The following is a 21,622-nucleotide window of genomic DNA, read 5'->3' as shown; positions in this document are numbered from 1 at the left end:
ATTTTTCTGTCACATCCATCCTAAGCTGCAGAGTTATAGCCCATTTAAGCCTTTTCCGATGAAAATCTCTGCATATATCTCACCATTCATGATTATCTTTGTATCTACTCTCAAACGCAAAGAACAAACAAGTATGATCCTGTAAGTGGTTTAGAGTCATTTTTCCTTATATGTACCATATTGCAATTATCAACCTCAATTTTATGCTCAGCACTATATGAATTATTAAACAATAGCTTTTGCATCAACAAAAGTTATTAACCATGTACTTCAACTACTATTCACAAAAAAATCAGAAAGACAGATAAATATGTGAAAAGGGAAGCAGACAGCTATACCAGCCAAGCTAAATAAAAAGACTTTCTGTTTCTGATATTTTCTTGCATTTTGAAAGGAACTGAAATGTAAAATAGAGGTCTTTTTTTAGATTCAGCAAAAGCTCTGGGTGTATTAATTCTCATATGCTGTACACATAGTAGCAACACTTTATACTTTCTCAAATAGCAGGTGTGTGCCCAAAAAATGAATGATACAAAAGACATTTCTGCAAACAGTAGGTACAAGAGGCACACAACTGTAGCTTTCTTTGGAACAACAAACATAGCATTTCTTGGATTTTTAATATTATATCTTTTGTAGAGATTTAAAATTAAAATGTTCTCAATCTTGAGAACATGCCCTCCTTGCTTAGCAGTTCCTTTAAATTCAAATTCCCCATTTGTCATTGATTCAATAACTCTTTTCCATTTTCTTTACACATGAATAACACAAAAACCTAAAAACAAACAGTACCTTCTAGTAAAACACTTAAATGTTTTTCCTAGCATGAGCAGAATTAATTTGATAGTAATTGCAATGCCAGGGACTGGAATGGCTGTGCCACAGGGTTGTAATCCTGTTCCTGTCAAACAGCATCACTTCACTTTTATTGGTAAAGTAACAGAATTCAGAGCCGGAGGTATGTGGTATTTCTCATGGATATTACAACTCATAATAATTATGCATCTTCTTTGTCTAAGGTTTTGGACAAAAACATCGCAAAACAACTAAAATAGACAAGAGGAATTGACAACAGAATAACTGACCAGCTCAAGGTCATATAAGGATTTAGAGGAGGATTAAGGTACTAAACTCTTATTTCCTGAGTTTCAATATCCAAGCTCATAACCATTAGACACAGCCTTTTAACCATAGGAATAGTCTATACTTTGCCTTCCTCAGTCTTAATTTTTAACGCATTAGGAAGAATCCTAACTAGTAAATCCTCTAAATGTCTTATTAAGAAGTCAACTATTTTCTATGCATTGGTTATAAATGACAAAGAAGCTAGTGATCTTGCCTTACGCAGAGATCCAGCACAGGAGACCAAAGCTGAGGATCCCAGTGGGATAGCTCAAAGGCTTATAAGAACACATTTGGTAAATCATATTTTGAGCAACTTGCTGTGAGAGGAATCTTGTTTTGTATTTGCATCTTGAACAGTTGGATCTTCATTTGTGGACAGACACTCGAAGAATACAGCTGATGCTTTCATTTTCATCTCAAATAGGTGCAATTTCTAGAAAGCAGAGGGTTTAGAGAAGCTTATTAGTTCTTTGAAAGAAAATTAAACCATCTAGTAAATCTAGTTCTTTAGCAAAGCACTCACACATGAATAAAGACATAATTATATTTATTGAAGAAAATAAGAATTAAGAAATTAAGAATTGCAAGGGCATTTAGCCAAATGAATCCTGAATTCAGAATCTGGAAAATACAGAAGGGTTTTAATTTCAAATCTTTTTAAACTTCTTGTTGCTTCAAGAGATTAAATCATTTATCATTAAATTTGTTCAGATTGTTCTTAGAGATGCCCCTGATATTAAGGAAGGACTCCTTTTATGTCCTCTGAGCACATTGATTTTTTAATGGTTAATCTCCCAAAATCATAAAAAATGAAAATTTAAGACAGTTTCTGCTTGAAAACTAGGTATGTAAGATGCTGTACAGCACTAGCTCTAGCACTATTGATTGTTGAGATAGGAACTACTAAAATCTGGCCAAAAGTGAAATAAGAGAAGAAGACATATTTAGACGTAACATGTAATATCTGATGATTCTTACCCTCAGTGGATGGAGATAAGCACACTGAGACTGATGGAATTTTGGCTTTCCCATGGTATATGACTTATTTTCCCACTCCCACTCCAGGTCTTTTAAGTGGCAACTCCTGTGATGTGTCTACCCTCAACCTTTACAAGGTGAAAATAGAAATGGGAAATTGGCCAGAAACTGATTAGAAACAAAAGTAAAATTCACAAGTTTATAATCACAGTTCAAGATCAGGAATGTGCCTTTCTAAACAAACAGCCAAGCCAGTGAAATGAAAATGAGATAGTTCACATTCTTTCTATTTTAACAAAAGAAATTAGTATTACTATTCCAGTCATGAAAATATGTTTGTTGGGAGTTCTCTTAATCAAAGGACTAGATCACTGTATTTACCTTAACATCCATTGCAGGATACTGTGCACAGCTGTTGATTCAGAAGGACCTTGAAGGAGAGCAGAAAGAAGAAACAGCTTCTCTGTGCTTTTCAGATAGATCAGCATTCTGGCTATCCATAGCCTTTGCATACAAAGCTGTGGTGTGGGCCCTGAGCCAAATCTCCTTCTCTCTTTTTCATATATAATCTTACAGATGCAAGAAGAGACCAGTGCTTGCTTTCCAGGGTGGTTATGCTTTTCCTAAGCCTTTGCCTCCACAACCTCTGATTTTGCCTGGCAATAGTTTCCATCTTTGTCTCTGAATAATAACTATAGTACAGTGAGGGATGCGGTTGCAAAATGCATGTAACTACGTTGGACTCAGTTTGGACAGTAATATATGAAGAGATGACAATGCAATCTTCATTGTGGACCGTAAAGCTTATCAGGGACTCTGGTTGCCCAGGTTACCACGTCTTCACTGTCTTGCAAACAAGCTCCATAAAACACAGCTAGAGTTTGTTCTTCCATGCATGAGCAGAAATCTGGCAGTCAAAACTGCATGCAGTCTGCAGTAGGGTGCATTATACTATTTTCTGCATTATTATGTTCCATAGGTTATGGAATCACTGTTAATATTGTCTATCATCTCATTTGGTTTCTGAAAGTAGTTTCACACAGGGCAAATATTTGCCATGCTTTAGTTTTTTTCTGGAGAGTTTATAGTCATTCTGGAACATACAAGCATGTACTCAGCTGAAAAACTTGTTTCCAAAAAGTGTTGCTTAGCATTTCTCAGTGTTGGGTTCACATGTATTCAAATATCGCTATTCCTTAAGTTCAAGCAAAGTTTCCTAAAGGCTCCATGTACCTTTAGCATTTTTAGAGCTATATTTAAAAATCACCTAAACAATAAAGGATGAGCTTAAAGTTATATTGTATGATAGCATAAAAACAAATGACAAGACCACTAACCAGCATGTTTCTCTCACCTATGTGTTTAGACCCTAACGATCTACGAAAATTTTTTGTTTCTGTTGTACTAACTAAACAATAATTTATGCCCCAAGGATTTGGACTAAAAAGAATATTTCATGAAGAAGAATCTCAAATGGGATTTTTACTGTGAAACAAAATTTCTTAAAGATTTTAAAGACAAAAGAGACTGCTTGGTTTGCCCAGAGGCAGAATTTCATTTTCAGTGAGCCTAACTGTGGCTGAGCTACAACATGAATTTTAGAAAGGTGTCAACATCTTTCATACATACATCTACATACATACAAACATAACTGAAAGACCCCCAAGATCCAAATCCAGCAGATGATAGAATGCAAACTTCAGCACCTACACAGAAGTTTCAGTAAGACCCCACAGAATACAGCAGTGTCTCTCTTTGATACTCATTTCTGTACTAGGGCCCAAATTTGCGCCAATATGAAATGGCCTTCCTTACTAAAGACATATTAAGTCTCAGACATTGAAAGATGAAGTCAGAAAAAGGTTTTCTGATGGTTTAAGGAGTCTTACAGTATTGGATATCTTCTCCTTATTCATAATACACGGTCAAAGTGCATCTTAGTCTTTTCAATAGTGGACTAAAATTGGGTATACATGCTCAGCCTCACTACTGGCTGGGCCTGGGGACATGGAGCTGTCGCAGCCTTGCCTCTATCAGGCTTCCAGATTCAGTATCCAAACACAGTGGACAAAGCTAATTCATATTCCAACCTTGGGCTCCTATTTCCCTACAAGGAAAAAATGCTGTTGTTTAAATAAAAACTACTGTATCCTGTTCACAGTAAAAAGCTTAAAGGAGGAATTTTAAAGCTTGATTCAAATGTTAAAGGTGTCTTACAAAAATTACAAGAACATTTTAAATAACAAGCATCTCAACGCATGAATTTTCATGTCCTATTTTTACTATAAATATACCTAAAGACAGACCCAGCAAATTTCTTGCACTGTCCTTAAGGCAGAAGAAAAATTCTTTAATGAAAGTAGCATAAGTTCAGCACAGTTGCCACGAAAGTATCTAGAACCAAACTCTGTCCACCATTACATTTACAGGTGTTTTGTTGGTTTCAATGCAGCTGCTGAGTGTGTGGGAAGAAAGTATCTAACATACTCTATAATTAATTTCATTACAAGATTAGATAAATATTAGCTACTGAATATAATCACCCAATAAGCCAAGGCTTACCAGTTACTTAGTCAGATTAATTTATATACAGGGAAATGCTGTATAGTAAGGATTGGTTATATGCAACCGTGGTGACATCTTCTGGAAGGCAATTTCTGGGAGTTTTAGCATAATTTTCCTGATACTGAACAGCCTTCCTTTTAAAGATAGGCAGCAATTCTGTAGACCCTTTTGGGGGGGTGAAAGTCATTCTCACCCTCCTCCCTCCCCCAGCCATTCATTTCTGCTCCCCACTGCTTCCTCAGCTGTGGTAGTTCAGCTGTTTGTGTGGACTGCATGGTGAACTGCAACAAATAACAGTACTTCATTATTTTAATGTGGATCAGTTTTCTGGCCCAGTATGTTGTATGCCCTCACGAACAGTTGTTCCAGCACAACAGAGGAGACAGGAAGAAGTGCCTGAAGGCAGAAAGAGATGCAGAAGGACTTCAGCTGACACCACTACTGTGAGAAAATGTCCATCTAAGAGCAATCACTGACTGTGCATTGTTAAATGGAAGGATATAAGGTCCTCTGTATGAATGATGAGGGATCTAACTGGTTATGTAACAGCACTATATTGATCCAGCTGACTGTATGGCTCCAGAAAAAATTGTGATAACACAACAGAAAGGTCACACACCTGTGACCAGAAAAAGGGCAGGATCCTCCACTTTCAGCAGCAGCACAGGTTTAGATCAACTTACACTGGTCATGAAAAGTCATTTTAGATACTGTGAAGAAAGCAACATTTTATCTGCAAGTCACTAAACAGTATTTTTACATGAATGACTGCAGCCAGCTAGTATAGTTGTAAAAGTTAACTACTTCATAATGATAGAAACTTCACTGAAAAACATACCAACCAAAGTGTTGGACCTGAAACTATGGATATTGGGTAATTTTAGAAATCATTAATATGTACATATTGGCTTAAAAAAACTGATGATCTTGAAAACTCTGATCCCTTTTTCAGTATATGTTATCTAAGCCTGGGGTATTTCAGAAACTGTTAGTAATTAAGTACAACAGTACCCCCAGACATCAGTGTCTTTTTGTTAGACCACCACACCATGCTGAGATTGCTTGCCTAACTTGTGTAATGTAAATTTCAGAAACTAGATAGTTTAATTGTTCATGTTTTGCAATCATTGATCAAATTATACTTTCAATAAAGCTGTACATCCCCTGCCTACAAACTTTTCTGAGTCATTGCATTCATTGCATTTGGCCTTTCCTGCAGTAACACTAGAGGCCTATCTCCTTCTCTAAACACATGTGCAATCTCTGCCATAATGTTTAGGGGAAAATTATTTTTCTACTTAGCATCTATCACATGGCCACACTACAGAAAAAATCCAGTAGCAATTATGTACCAGAAAACCAAGACAAATATTTGCAGAATCCACAATCTAAACATTGGCCCACTGGCCCACTGGCCAGTTTTAGTTCATTCAGCCACTAAACCGTGAAAACAGAAATTCTTGCTGAGAGAGGGCAAAAAATAGAGGATGAGAAAAAAGGACACATTTGAAGAAATAATAATTGTTACATGTTCCTGGCTGGAAAGATATTCCACCTACAGTTAATACATGCTGCCATCTTGTGGTTCCTAATTGTAAAGGTTCTGATCAGTTTTGACATTGCATTTTAAATGCTATCATGTAAAATTAAGAAACAATGGAAACGTTCTCTAAACAGCTAATGACACAGATAGAAGATTTTCATTCTTTTCAATCCCTGTTGCCTTTGCTGAAATCATAAACCAGGTTGCCATTTTTCTTTTCAGCTTTTCAGAGTGATATGAACACAAAGCTGAAGGGGTGCAGTGTATGTTTGTTTATGTATTATTTATTATTTATTTATGCATGCATTGAATATAAACAAAGATATCGTATGTATGATATACAGCATAACATATATGTATATCTTCTATAATTCTTTGTAATTTGTGGGACAGGCATAGAGAATAGAATGTGTAGCTGTAGAGATTTTTATGAAGTTTAACAATACATAAGCAGAGAATGGCAACTAAAATGAGGATTTGTTGTTATCGTTCATTCATTTATTAAATGCAGCTAAAGTGTAAGGAAAAGCAAGGATGAGCTATCTTCCTACAAAAGAGCTAATTAGGCTTCTCATCAGAGAGCTCACTAAGCTACCTTCTAGACAGTCCTATACACTGCTGATTTAAAACTGGATTAGGACCTTTAACCCAAGTATTCCCTCTTATCATTCCCCTTTCTCTGCTATATCTGATAGAGGTCTCCCATCAACTACCCTGCATCCTACCCCGCAGCCATTATTTACTATCAGCATGTTTTTAAGTAATGCTTATAAGAAGAAGTGATTTTTTCAATTAGAAATTAATACAAAATATGGAAGAAACAGACAAAATTCTGGGTGCACAAGCCTTTCCTCAGCTTTGAAACATAGGCAGAAATTTTCAAAGCTAAATACAAGTTGAGAAAACTCCTGAGAGTTTAACTTCATTGTGATAACTGGTTAGACAATCTGAGAGAAAAGACAAGCGGTATTGATAGAGCAGGAGAGAAGGGGTTAGCTCTTATGGGACAGAGAGACAATTTATCACCTGTGGAACACGAGTTAACTGAAGAAGGGGAAAACGATAATGTGCCATAGAGCCAGTATCTAAAGTGAGTCTATGCTTTTAATGTCAAGGAGAAATATGAATTCCAGTACCCCGGCCTGTCTTTGGAAAATATTTCGTAGCTCTCCTTTGAAAAATGTCTTACTAGTAACTGGAAGTTGTATGTCCAAGTTCAGTCTGGTATGTAGTGATTTTTAGTCTCACTAACAGGATTTCCTCAAGGGCATCCTGGGGACAAAATGACACAGGGTATTTTTGGTGAGGCACATACGTGGGGTCTAAAACTGTTAACGATTCTGCTGTAGTATGACATTTATTGTAGTGGTTGTGGAAATCTACTGGCAGTTGTCACATTTATTGTTCAGTCCCAGTTAGTTCCATCAAATACGTTAATTCACTGAAGCTTTTCTTCCAATAATAAATCTATACAGATTGGAGGGCTCTTTGAGGTCAGTGATGGGGGCCATGGGGAAATTTCCAAATAGACTCTTCTCCCACCACTGGTTATAACTGAATTTTGTAATACCATCTTGGTAAGGATGGAATATGGCAGCCAGGGGTGTACAGTCAGCAGGAGCGGGTCTTTTTGTATCAAAGTTTGCATCTGGTTTGCTCTAAGTTATTATCTACATTCCCAGAGCAGTGACCTCATAGGGCAAAGGTCTTCTTTAGATCACCAAGATGGAATACAACAGTATTCTCCTCAAAACAAATTTGACAGTATCTAAGAGCCTGTTTGTGCATCACAGCCTTTCTGATGTGCCCTGGGTGGTTTCTGGTTTTGCCTACCTAGGTGTGTTCTGGAATGTATTTGTATTTTGTAAGCTATGTGTGTCTAGAAACAGCTTGATGAATAGGTGATGGCTATTGAATCACGGAAATCAATAAAGGAGTCCAAATTTTTAGCCTAGATGTTAAAGATGCCATCTGTGTATTAGAGATGCAGGGCTGGTAATGCTAGGACGAATGTAGGTTCCCTTGCCAGCAGATCTTGGAAAGGATGCAAAAAGTCTTGGGGAAAGAGAATGAGACATCAGCTTGCTCTTGGAGTTGTGCAGGAAGGGATGATACTTTGAAATCTTAACTCAAAAGTCAAATAGCATCTTTTTTGATGTCCTTATACTAGATGAAAACAGAGAGAGTTGCCTGTTAGTCTCACTGATGCACCCTCTGCATTTCAGGATTACTGTAGTTTTAAACTGCTGGTTCAGTCACCATTTGGAGAATCTACATTCTTTTTCACAGAAATCCCTCCCAATGTCCTAGCAGCCCTCAGCCTCACTAAATTAACTATAAGAAGCAAACTTCCTGTAGGCCAAACCACACCAAAGCAAGCCAGACTGCGCATGAAGCACAGCTGTAAAATTTGGCAACAAATCTCCACAAGCATCTTATACAGAGATGACCATAATCAGGTCCCAGTTAATGAAACAGGCTCCTGGGGAAAACAATTTACAAGCAGAATCACCTTAAGGATAACTTTGATCCAAGGAAAACTAGAAATTTTTGCCCTTCACAACCAAATCATGTTACAAAACATATTCAAGTGTAGATAATTAAAACAATTCACGTTTGCCTGATTTGTGTATTTTACAGAAAGTAGCTGAGGACTTCTTTCCACAGAATTGGCCAATTTTTGAACTTTACTGCCCCTTTCTTCATGCTTTCTTCCACATTACTCCTCCTGAAATTCTTCCTCTGTCCTTTGAGCAGATAGGACTGTTGCCTTCTCCTTCAGCTCTTTTCTCAACACATGCAACATTGTTTGCATTGACCACGCCACTCTGGAATTGCTCTGTGGATAAGAAAACCTAAAGAGTTCATGTGAACTTTTGAACTTTGCCTCATTATCTGAGTCAAAACCCCAGCCCAACAAATACTTCCTTCATATATTTAAAACTGTTATGGAAAATTAGGCTTGCCGGCCACCATAACAGAGTCCGACCCTAGGTTCCCGCTGAGGCAGAATTTCGAAGTCAGATTGGAGAGAAATAAAATTTAATGATACACGTGTGGTAATTACAGCTCGAGCTGGGTGCCTCCGAAGAGGGACCCCGAACAAAGAAATCCCTGGACAATTATACCCTTACAATCTAAATTCCCCACCCCTTAAGCGATAGTTTGGACCAATAGTAATAGTTAGGTCTGGGGTCTTCCCCTTCTTCACTGGGCCCCTTCATTGTCTCTAGGCAGGCTGCTGCTTTTCTTACCTTCAAGGTTGGCTGCTCCTGCTGTCCAAGTAACTTCTTTATCCCTCCAGCTTGAACCGGCTCTGGGGCCACCTTTTACTTATCTAAGTAAAAGTTCACAGCCTGAGGCCTAAGGCTTCAGCAAATTTAGCTACTAATGCTAAGCAAGTTATGCTAAGCGATTAATTCTAGACAGCTTCAGTCCAATATTCTCTAACAAAAACGAAGGCTTAAGACACCGTTTTCTTTCAAGATTACACATTTTGGGTAGAAACTAGTTTTATTGTGAACAGTGCAAAAATATGAATAACCTAAGCTTTGTTAGGAAACGTACCTCTTTGCAAAAATGGCCTATTTCATGGTTTTGCAAGGAAGGTGTCTAACAGGTAAAATCAGTGGGTGTAACTGAATTTTGTTTTAGGTGATTTAAATAGAATGCTGGAGGATGCCGTGGTAAACTCAGGATAGCCAAAACAGGAGTGGTGAAACACTGCAAAAACTACTCTTCCACTCTTATTTGTTCTGCAAGTTTTGAGAGTGCCTGTGGAATACAGTAACCCCAAATCATGACTTACTGGGTGCTAGCCAAAAAAAACCCAGCACCTTTAAACGCAATTCCTGCTCTCCCAGCAGATGAGGGGAGGGCTAATGCCGGGCTACGCCCTGCCTACGCGGCCGTTGGAGCCTCGCCGCGTCGCGCCTCAGCGCGCCCACGTGGCGGCGAGGCCAACGCGCAGCCCCCACAGCCCGCAGCAACAGCCGCCCTCCGCGGGGGGAGGCCGCCGGCCACGCCTCGCCCTGATTGGCTGCGACGGGAGCCAAGGCTGAGGAGGCGCTCGCTGATTGGCGGCTGCGAGGGGGGGGGGGGCGCGCGCGCGGCGGCGGCGGTGGTTGTGGCGCGTGCTGGCGCGGCGAGGCTGCCGGCTGGAGGGTTGCTGTGCCGCGCCCTGCTCCTTTCGCCCGGTCCCCTCGGTATGTCCTTGCTCGCAGCTTCTTTACCGGCCGCTTTGTGGCACGGCGGGCGCCCGGGGCTTCCCTGTGGGCACCTGCCCCGACAAGGTTGCTCTGGGTGCCCACTGCCAGGGAAGAGCAGGGCTCCCGTCGAGTGGCGGGGGGAGGGGAAAGGAGGAGAACAAGCTGCTGCGCACGCAGAGGTGCAGCAGGGAACACAAATAGCCCAATAGCAGGCCTTCAGAAAGGGAGCTGGGATCAGTATGTGTGGAGGGTCGCAAGCTGAGCATGAACCTGTGCTGTTGTGGTACTGCAGTATTTGTTCAAGTGAAGGAATGTGTATGTTAAAGTGAATTTGTCATCTTTTTTTTGAAAGTCTGATACCACCATGAGTAGAAAGAAAGGGTTCTCCTCAGTGGATGACAGTAATGGAGAAGTTAATAGAAGAAAAGTGAAAGATAAAAAGTATGTGAATTTTGAGGTTACTCTAGTGATTTTAATTCATAAGTTCTGACCATATAACAAGGAATATTACTGAGTAAATGTAGAAAATAATGTTTATATTCTGCAGTGTCATGGATGAGTCCATTTTTATTTACTGTGTATGTGTGTGATATGTCGTATATGTAGTAATGTACGTGTGAAGATGTAGCATTTTGGGTAGGTTCAGGTGAAAGACATTTTAAATCCATTTTGGGATGTCACCAAATAAAGTTATTAGGTTACCAACATCTCAGATTGATCCAAATATGTATTTTACAAGTAAATAAAAATTTAATTCACTTATTCATTTTTAATTCAATAACTGTATAGAATGGATGTGACATGAATTGTTATATAGTAATTCTTCTAGTGCTGGTTCTAATTACCTAACAACTCTATAGTCACCTGAAAGCTCTGTATTAACAACACCTTTATGGGTGCCAAGTTCAGTATCATAGAGATAACTTTCTTTGTCTTTGCTTCCAGTAGAAGAGGGTAAAGTGTGATTTGTGTGTGAGCATGTGCATGGTGTACATTACATTTCATTAACTGCACATTCCATCTACATTTCATAAAAAGTGGGCAAGTTTGGTTCTAAGAGAGCTGAAAATCAGTAGAGTTCATGTTTGGTTTATATCTTTAAACTTTACTTTTACTTCTGAAGGCAACATCTTAAGATATTAGAAAAGGATTTTACAGGACCAAATCACAGAAAGAGTGATTCCTGTCATATGTCAAGAGCGATGAGTATGAAAGGTAACACTTTTGGCTTTTATTTCCAGAAATGTTGTGATGTGCAGTATTTATTATTTATGTTTTAGTTTATCTCGCCAAAACAATAGCTAAGCTGTCGGGTTTGATTAATGCATTATTTACTAAATCCCCAGCAGTTATCAGAAACACTTTTCTCTTTATCAGAAACACTTCTCTTTTCCCCCCTCCTGTTTTTTTTTCTTTTTTGAAGGTAATGAAATGTTTCTTTTCTTCTAAAAGAAACTTCATTTATGCTTGAATATCTTTTTCCAACAGTCTTAAAATTTTGTTAAATAAATAGTATTTATTGATGTATTACAAAAGAATTGTTTTTTTTCTTCTATACTGTATCTGTATATTTTGAATGTGTGTTTTCTTTTGCCTTTTTATTTTCTCTTTCATCTATTTATCCTGTCCTGAATGTAGGAGCAATACCATACAGATAATCATGCAGATGATAACCTAATTATTAAACAGATATGAAAGTTTTCTGGGAATTAAGAAAATTTATTTATACTTATCTGGACTTCTATTCGTAGCTTTTAAATTCTGTCATCGTAAAAGTCAATGTCCAGATTTTGACTTCATTAAGACTGGGTAGAAGACTATTATAGTGATCATGTATTGCTGCTTTTCTGTCTCATTGGTTAAGATGCCCTCCAGTTATAACTTTCAGTCAAGTATTTGGTATGCTTGCTTTTACAGAGTCACAGGAAGAGCCTCCTGAAAAGGATGAAGACGCTGACTTTTTCGATTTGTCTGCTCTTCAAGTAAATCAATCCGAAGCTTTCTGTTCAGTATTCATTGTGATGGTCTGAAATAATGATATTACAATATCTTCTGCATTCTTAGTGAAAGTAATTGAAGCAAGCTCAGTTCCCCCTTTTCTCCTCTACCTCATGTATTGTAGATGGACAAGTTTGAAATTACTGTTGTTCAGGAAATACCTGTTAGAGATAAGCATCTGTTCTTTAGAGCCTCCTGCTCCCCAGCTACTCTTTGTTAGTATTTCTGGCAGTGCAACATGATTATGTAGTGCCCATCTGATGTCCGAAGTCTGGTTTTAGAAATTTTATTTTTACTGTTCTCTTCAGTGGCTGTTGTTGTCAACTCCATTCCACCATCTCCTCTGCACATACACAGGCAAAAAAAGGCAAAAAATCACATGTACATTTAAAAAAAATTCTCCCCTTTCAGCTTCTTAATAAAAAGATTAAAAACAATAGTTTTCCTGTTGCGCAGTTGTGCATACCTTATGACTGTAGTTCTCTCTGTTTCTGCATTTTAAAAAAAGAAATACACTGCTTGTGAATCCTTTCTGCATTGTGGCTTGCTGATGCCATTTGTTCAAAGGAAACAATTCTTTTGGACAAATGTTAACTGCATTTTTTTTTTTAATTACTATTTTTAAATGTATGCAAAAGATACGGTGTGACCACTCTGGCATTTCCATTATGAAGTTCAGGTTTGGCTTTTATTGTAAAATACAAAAAAGTGAAATTTCCAAGAGAATTGAGCCATGTCACTAAACTCTACAGAAAAGTTATGATGAAGTTCATTAATACAATAACGGTAGAAGCATGCATCAGTTTTACATTAAAGTGTGAAAAACCCTAAGAGCAAACATAGGAAATCAGTGTTGCTTTTACTAGGAAGACTTCCCATTTACCAGAAGGATGTTCTAATGGGTACAGAATTTGACCTGAAAACTGTTTTCTTAAACGTCTGGTTGCTCCAGTCAACAGCAATTGCTTTGAAGCTTGGCCTCACTGAAAAATGGGGAGGGATTGAAGGTGAAAACAGGCTCATATGAAGACTTGGGGGGGACACTAGATTTCATCCTGTAGTTGAACTTGTTTTACTTCTTTCCTCTGGATTTAGACCAAAGTTGATTTTAGACCGCGCAGTAGAAACTCACCAAGGCTGACAAGGTAAACCTTATTACCCAGCTATTTTCAATGTGTTTCAATGTGTGGGGGGGACCTGACCAAGCATATTTCCAGCTGTTTTGACTTCTGCTGATGCTTAATCAATTTCTTCATGTGATTTGAACTTCACTGATACTAATATGTTCTCAGTATGGCTCTTCAGTGCAGCCAGAACACAGCTCACTTGAGTACATCAGACGAGTACTCAAGGCATCCTGGTTTTCTAACACTTGAAAACAAGATTTCTTTGGAAGGCAAAAAGAAGTAGATATGGTTTGGCTTGAAAATATTTGGAACTGAAGGTTTTAAACCCTGTTTGTGGAAACTCCCTGATCAGAAAGAGAGAGAGAGAGAGAGGCAGAGACAGGATAGAGAATTGATGAAATACCAGGCAATGGAGAAATGGAAGTAAGGACTATATCACTGAAGCACTCCACCCCCCCCCCCCCCCCCCCTGATGAAATACCAGGCAATGGAGAAATGGAAGTAAGGACTATATCACTGAAGCACTCCANCCCCCCCCCCCCCAAAAAAAAAAACCTTCCACTTAGATAACTAATCATGACTATAAGGATTTCATGCCAGCAAAGTTTTCTGGTAAGGTCATATCTAAATTACTTTACTGTTTACTCTCACTTATTTGTTTAGCCTATGTGAATTTGATGAAGGATAGTCTTAAGGCGGGTGTCTTTTGTCTGTCCATGTCACTGCCCTTGCCATGGAGATTCATGTTGATATAAATGGGAATAGGCCCAAGTGATTCTTATGGATCTGTTGTAACTGTGTGAGGGAGGTATAGAGAATATCTCTTCTGAGATAGGTGCATGAAGTTGCACATTGTTGAACTTGTTCAAAGTAAAATACTCAGGTTTTGATGTGTAGCTGTCAGCTTCTACAGTACTATTCTTTGAAACCTCTCACCATCCATCAGAAACAACAAACTTGAGCATGGAAAGAACACCACAGTGCTTCCTTCCTATAATTATTGATTCATGCAGATTGTTGCTGTTAAAGTCTTGACAGCTCTTTAGGTCTGTGTGCTTTGTAGAAGAGCAGGAAGGGTGATAATATGAGAGAGAGAATTTAAGAGCCTTCCTAATGGATTGTCAGTTTGTAACATTTTTGTACAACAATTTTGTTTTACAGCATTGTAACATGATCTGTCATGCACTCTAAAATTAACAGCCTAATCAATAAGTGATGGGGTATCTAAAAGAAACTGCTTGGAAAGCAAATAAGAAATTAATCCTGAAGTATTAATATTCATGCATTTTGCTCTCAACAAGGGTAAAAATCTCTGCTACCTCCCAAAGTTTTGTTCTTCCTTGCCAGAATTGCCAGGTATAAAGCCATTGGCTAAAGGTGATTTTGAAGATGATGCTAGTAGAAAGGAGGAGACCTTTTGAAAAATGAGGCATCTCTAGTATTTTATCCTTAAAGTCTAAGTTTTGGAAGTAGGCATGTATGTCTGTTTAAGGGCAGATTTTGGAAATACTCAAATTGTGTGTAAAACAGTTTTTGAAAGCTTGCTACTTAATTTAAAGCGTGTAGGGTTTTATCTTACAGTTTCATTTTGCAGGAGCTTCAGTCACAATACCAAAGAGAAAAATGTTCAGCATCCGGTTTCTTCAGATGGTGGGCTGAAGTACAAACCAGTTCTAGCTCCACCAGTAGACACGGTGTGTTAATGTTGAATTTCATTATATTCTCATTTATTATTTCTGTATATGCGTAGTTAATACTCCATTTGTTAAGACACAGAGACAGAATGCTGAAGCTTTACTCTGACATGCATCTTACAATGGAATTGATGTGCAGGCAACTACAGCGTTAATAGAATAACTGACAAAATGAACACAGACCAAACTACTAGATCATAGCTGAGGAGGGCTAATGTGTTCAGGTGGCTGTGAAACTACATATTTTGAATTTAGGTTTTTAAAAAGACACCTGAGGCTTCACAATATTCTTTTTTTTCCTTTCCCCCCTTCCCCCCCCTTTTTTTTCTAATTCAAGACAAAGAATTGCAAGGCTTATGCAACACGTCCTTAACGTAGTTAGGCAGTGTCTCAGGGCAACAGTGTGCTTACATTAGGCTATTAGGCAAGTGGGTATCTCTTAAAAAAATTCTGTTATGAATTTTCTAACCTGATCTTCCTGAATGAATTTAAAGTTCTAGGCCAGGTGAACTAGTTTTGTTGACACCTGGTGGTGTCTTCAAATGATAAAATAAAACTGGACTGAATGATATATTCCTTACCAGTCCTGTTTTCTTGCTTGAAGATTGTTCTATGCAGTTACCTTGAAAGATGTATAATTTGTAAATGTCTGTATTAGTTTCTAATGTAGTTTTGTTATGGTGCCCATTAAAGTTTAAAAATGTTTTTCTTTTCTGAACATTCTTGAAATCTATTTGAAATAAGGCCATATAACATGTTATCTTAAACTATAATGTCTTACCATTGACAAAGTTTTAAACAAAATAGGCTAAGGTCATCTTTTAAGTATACTGAGTTTGCAGTCTTAAGTAATCTTTGATGGTAGTCACCCCTTCTGTTGATGGAAAACTTTATTTTCTGGAGAAAGCTGTTGCAATGTGTATTTTCCCCTCTTCTGACTTCATCATTTGAAAAACCACATTTATTGAGATTATATTAATTCTAAACTTGATAAGCTGATGCTTCCTCTTGTTTCATTCTGCTTTTTCAGTCTTTTTTATTCCTTAACTAGTGACCACTAGATTTTTGGCAGTATCATTTCTTTTATCATTGAGTGAATATGTATCCATGTGCTTTGAATTTTGAAAGGGTATTTATTATTGTGCTGCCGATCATAGAACCATGAAGTAGGGAGGGAGCTATGTTATTCCCAGGCATTTTTTTACCTATTGTGTCTCTTTACATCTGCTCAAAATAGAGTGGGAATGGTTGATATAGGGAGATATTCCTAACACAGTTAGCATCCAAATCATAAAAGCAGGAGGATTTTCTTTGTTTTTTTTGCTCTTAAGGAGGAGACATAGTTTGTTTGAGATGTTCAGATACATTAATCAGAAAACTGTCTTGGAGATGAAGATGACAACAAACCTTTAATAAATTCTGAGATCTCTAAAATGATGCTTGTGACTAATTCATCTCTCCCAGAAAACCACCTAATCATGGTGCAAAAGCAGCAGTAGTTGAAGAGTCTGCTACCTCCTTTCACTTTTAGAGGTGTTTGGTCAGAGGCAAAACTGTTTCATGTTTTTGAAATCAAGCTTTAACTTCTCTCCTGAGTCATTGTTCTGCTAAACTATGAAGAACCCTTTAGTACTTGAAGAAGTTTGTTAGTTAAGTTGCCTTTTGGCAAGCTAAACTGATTGCCTGGTAGTTGACAGGCTTAAGCAGCACCAGCCCTAACCTCCACACGTTGCCCTCTGATGACTTTTTGGGGCATCCCCAACTGGTGACCTTCTTTTTTTGTTTACTTGTTTTCAGCAGAACATCAGCACTCTAACACCAGCTTTAGTAATGCCAGTGACAGAATAAGTTACTTCTGTATGTACATTCACTTCTATGCTGATTCTAAACCCAAGTATCTTATTATCTTTTCTTTCATCAGCATAGAGCTGGGAGCTTGTTATGTATTTTTGTGTTACTGCTGTTTTTTTGTTGTTCCCCAAATGCAATTTCTAAATATTTTATTTACTTTTTTTTCTTGGGTACAGTGTTTCCATTTTTTAATCTGGCGTGCCTTCTTTGCTCAGTATTTGCTCTGTTTATAACCTTGCATTGTTTTCATTTGACCAGATTTTTTAATTAGTGTAAATAAATGTATGCATTTAATGGAAAAAATAATTTGGAATCCTTGTTTCAGAAGTACTATAATGAAAATAGCCTTGGTCTAAAAGTGTAATTCAGGCGAGCCAGTGTTCTGGGCCTGTTTCCTGCTGTAGAGCTACTCAGAGCCTTACAGAGATTGTCAGAGTCACTCACTTCAGGTGCTTCTGTTAATTAGAAATGGCAAATGATTATAGCCCATCTCGGCTTCTAATCATACAAGTGACTTATTATTCTTTGGCAAATTTTTCACCAGGACAGCAAAACTGTTGATGAAGATATTGATGAAGCTTTGTGGATAGCTATTTGTAATCTCAGCCGCTTAAAAGATGCAGATGAGGTAAGTGAAAATAAATTGAATAAATCTTTAAATATTAAGTCTTATCCTTGATTAAAGCTTTTTGTTATGGGTAGTCACACAAAAACATGTTCATGCTCTTACTGCCTTTGCAGTGTTTATTTCGATGTCTGTTCTGTCCTTTAACTGTTTGCATTATTTTTGTGGAATGTGCAGCATTAAGCTCCAGACTGTACCAAGTACATGAGCCTGTGTTTTATTTAAATATATGGGTGGACCCAGTAACTTCAACAGAACTGCATATAAGCCAGCCTTTAAGTACTAGCTTGTGTTTCCTTGCATCAGGGTGAAGTGCAGCATTCTTTTTTGCTCTAACAATTAAGCTAACTCTCTAGTTTTCTTGTGCCTCCTTTTGGATCTAAAGATGGAAAAGAAATTATCTGTGGGCAACGGGGGTAACGTTTCTCCAAAAAAACAAAAAACAAAAAAACAAAAAAAAACCCAAAACACAGATGATGTAAAGTCAGGCATTTTTGTATGCAGAAAATAATATAGGAAAAATCCTAAAATACTGAATAATGCTCTTAACAGAAAGGTTTTACTAGATATCCTATGAACTTCTTTATATTGATTATTTGTTTCCACTTTAATTCTTATTTATATTAAATGTGCTAAGGAAAAGCTTGCATCTTTGCCATTTATTGACATTTTTACATGTATTTTAAGTTATCCAGGCACAGAAATGTTTTATGGCCCAAAAACCTAAAGCAAATTCATTCTAGTACATGTTGCATGAAGTGCCCTTAAACATTGTTTTCCATTTCCTCTCCAGTTTGTCTTGCTGCAGTGGCTGATCTGTCATCTTGTAAAAACCTTGCATTTTGGCAATTTTTATAGCTAATGCACACAGCTGTGGTCTTCAACAGCTTTTCAGTAAAGGCTGAGTATTGCCAGTGCAGTGTTGTATTACTGACAGGTTTTGGGTTTTTTTGGTTGTTTTTTTTTTTAACAATCTCTTTATCAAGTGTAACTAGAGCAACAGAGAACTGATGCTTAACAAGAGGAAAAACCTTTTGTTTCCTTAGTGCTCCCATTGAGGTTAAAAAACAGTAGGAATCATAGCTTGATAATTACCCACACACACTGCTGTATTAGAATGTGAAGTAAGGAAAGTGAGGCCGCGAGTCCAAGACAGGAAGTTACCTCTTGCCTGTTAGACCTAAAGACTTCGGTTGACATAATGCAGACAGTGTGAGCTGATTTGAGCTTAGAGAAAACAAAAGGATGGGTGAGCTATAATTTTTCCCCTATTGTATCTTTATAGTTAGCCTCTATTGCTGTAATTCAGTCCATGTTGAGGGCTGATTGTGCAAAGAATAGTAGTTCTGCTGACAGTTACAGTGCTGAAAACTGAAGGCTAAAACCTGGCATTGTGGGTCATCTTGTTTTGTTTCTTTTTTGGTTTTAGTCAAGACCAACCACACTGTGGTTTCCTGTCAGTTCTTCTACTGGAGTGTTTGTCACTCTCTTTTGGTTCATTGATTCATTTGTTCTGTTCTGAATAAAACCAGAAATATTAATGTGAGAACAGTGGGTAAATGGATGTTTATTCAATATTGAATGTAATAGATGCTGAAGTACTTGGAATTGAAAGTGAAACAGGAAGGAGACAAAGTGGCAGAAATTGCAGATAGAATGTTTGATGAACTTATTACTTCTCTCCAGTCAAGGTAATGTTCTGGTTTGTCGGGTTGGGAGTGGAGGGGAGACTGAGTTATTCTTACCAATAAATTGTTTCCAATTCAGCTAAAAATACATAATTCTGAATAAAATTTCAGTTTTCCTTATAACAGTATTTTATAATACCTGTTTTAATCTTTGTACAGCTTTTTTGGCCATTCATAATGGTATCTTAATTCTTGGAGCTACTTTGTATGGCTGGAAGAAAGTAGCATATGTAGCCTCTGTTGTTTAAAAAAAAACTTAAACAGTCTTATTCATGTCTGTTCCCTGAAATAATAACTTGATTCCAAAGGTACCATTGATAGTACCATTAACAGATGATCAGTGTGAGAACAAGAATAACTTACAAAACCTACTTCCTGAAAATTTTTGGGCTTATAAAAGCCTAAGGATCTTTCTAGTTCTTCATTTTCAAGAATATGTGTATCTTGAGATTTATGTATATATTTATGTATGGCAAAGCTTAGTATTCCAGAAGAGCCTTTAAAAGGGGGATCTGATATCTTAATAGACTGAATTATAGAATTCAGCCTTTTAGTCTGTGGTTGAATGTGTATAGAAATACCTGGAGGCTTGACTGGAAGAGTGGGGTTTTTTAAACATTTAATAAAAAAATGTTTCTCCAAAGGATATGGCTCTTCAGTGTGAACTGTTAAATTTTTTGGTTCACCTGATTTTTATTTCAGACTTCCGTGTTTCCACTTATATCACTGTATCAGAAAAGCCATACTTCAGTTTGAGATGCATCCACTTTGTGTTGTGGTGGAACTGTGGCAATTGTGTTTTACAGTTGAAGTTTGAATCTGCACTGCTGAGTTTATTACGTTCTGAAAAGTAATGTTGTTTTTAATACAGGAAAAGGAAGTTGTATGCAGAATTATTGATGAATATTGACAGTTATAGTGCAGAAGTTGCAAAGGCTAAAGAGTACATTGAAGAGAAGAAAAGTTACTTGATTGGTGCCGTTAGGATTGCAAAGGAATTAAAAATTACACCTTCTGTAAGAATCTACTGTGATCTGGCTCAGGTAGTTAAATTCTCACACTGTGAAATAACTTCGGTAACGACTACATTCAAATATTTGTTGAAAGTTCTTTCTTTACAAAACTTTTGCAGTAAAGTATTCTATATTTCCCCTATCCCCACCCCCACCCCACCCCCTGCCATTGCCTAGTCTAAATTTGTTTTTGGTCATGAATTAGGGCCTGATGACTGATTGGTAACAAAAAGATGGTCGTTGCCCCTTAAGAGCTTGCCATCTGAAACAACAAATGGAAAGGGAGGACAGGGAAACAGTGACACAGTGGAACAATGGCCAGTGAAAGGGCAGTGATTTCAGGAGTTCAGAAGTCTCTCAAGTCTTTCCCATTCTAGAGTTCTCTGACCTCACCAAACTACTCCAGATTTAATAGTCACGCTCTCTTGAGCCTCCTGCTCCCAGGCCTTTACTACCACTCTTCCTCCCCTCATATCTGCTGCTTATAGAAACACATAATACCTGCTGTGCTGTATCAAACCAAAGGTCCATCTAATGAAGTCTCCCATCTCTGGCAGCAGGCAGGGGAGGATGCTTGGAGGATGAAACTGAGAACATGAGCAGTTAGGGAGTATAGGAAATTGCAGGTTAGGGATTTTATAATTTGAGGTTACATCAGGGCCATTACGTTGAGTAGCAGTTGACTTATTCTGTCATAGACTGGTGTAACACGTCCTTGAGCTCCTTTATACTGCTGGTGACGCTCAGGGTGTGGGTGTACGCGTACATACACAGGGCCACAGGTTAGTATTAAAAATATGAGGAGTATATAGAGAACAGCTCCCTCTTATTCTTTCTAAACCTGCTACCTGATTATTTCATTAGGAGCCTTTGTAGTTGTGTTGTGAAATAAAATGAATAACTAGTCCCTAGCCATTCTTCCATGCAACTCAATTTTAAGCTATCATGTTCCCTGCATCCAGTTGTCACTTTCCATGTGAAGAAACCTAGTCTCTCTCATCTGGTCATGGATGGAAGTCTGATTCCTCCTTTTTATTTCCTGGAACTTGCTCCCTTAACCAGTGTGACCTTTAGCAGCTGACACCCACCCACCCTGTGCTCCCATAGGCTGCTTCAGGTTGAGCCTACCTTCTTGTGTAGAAGTTGCCCTCTCAGTGGCTGTTATACCAAAACAAAATCCTATTCCTGCTTCTAATTCACAGAATCG

General features: G+C 37.9%; 2 protein-coding genes across 3 annotated transcripts in view; one reads left to right on the top strand and one right to left on the bottom strand.

Moving 5' to 3' along the window:
* PSPC1 (paraspeckle component 1) overlaps window positions 1-21,622 on the bottom strand; it is a 592,911-nt gene that overhangs the window by 355,871 nt on the left and 215,418 nt on the right. The window lies entirely within an intron of this gene.
* Window positions 10,340-21,622, top strand: part of RNF17 (ring finger protein 17) — a 58,838-nt gene continuing 47,555 nt past the window's right edge. Inside the window, exons 1-8 of the mRNA XM_026070537.1 lie at window positions 10,340-10,416; window positions 11,543-11,634; window positions 12,337-12,401; window positions 13,513-13,562; window positions 15,139-15,238; window positions 17,634-17,717; window positions 19,305-19,405; window positions 20,274-20,445. Of these exons, the coding sequence (XP_025926322.1) occupies window positions 11,610-11,634; window positions 12,337-12,401; window positions 13,513-13,562; window positions 15,139-15,238; window positions 17,634-17,717; window positions 19,305-19,405; window positions 20,274-20,445 (597 nt within the window). The 5' untranslated portion in view covers window positions 10,340-10,416; window positions 11,543-11,609. The remainder of the gene's footprint in view (window positions 10,417-11,542; window positions 11,635-12,336; window positions 12,402-13,512; window positions 13,563-15,138; window positions 15,239-17,633; window positions 17,718-19,304; window positions 19,406-20,273; window positions 20,446-21,622) is intronic.

Source organism: Apteryx rowi, unplaced genomic scaffold, assembly GCF_003343035.1.
Source record: "Apteryx rowi isolate R43461 unplaced genomic scaffold, aptRow1 scaffold_311, whole genome shotgun sequence".
In the NCBI taxonomy this organism is placed as follows: Eukaryota; Metazoa; Chordata; class Aves; order Apterygiformes; family Apterygidae; genus Apteryx; species Apteryx rowi.
This window is presented reverse-complemented; position numbering and strand designations above follow the sequence as displayed.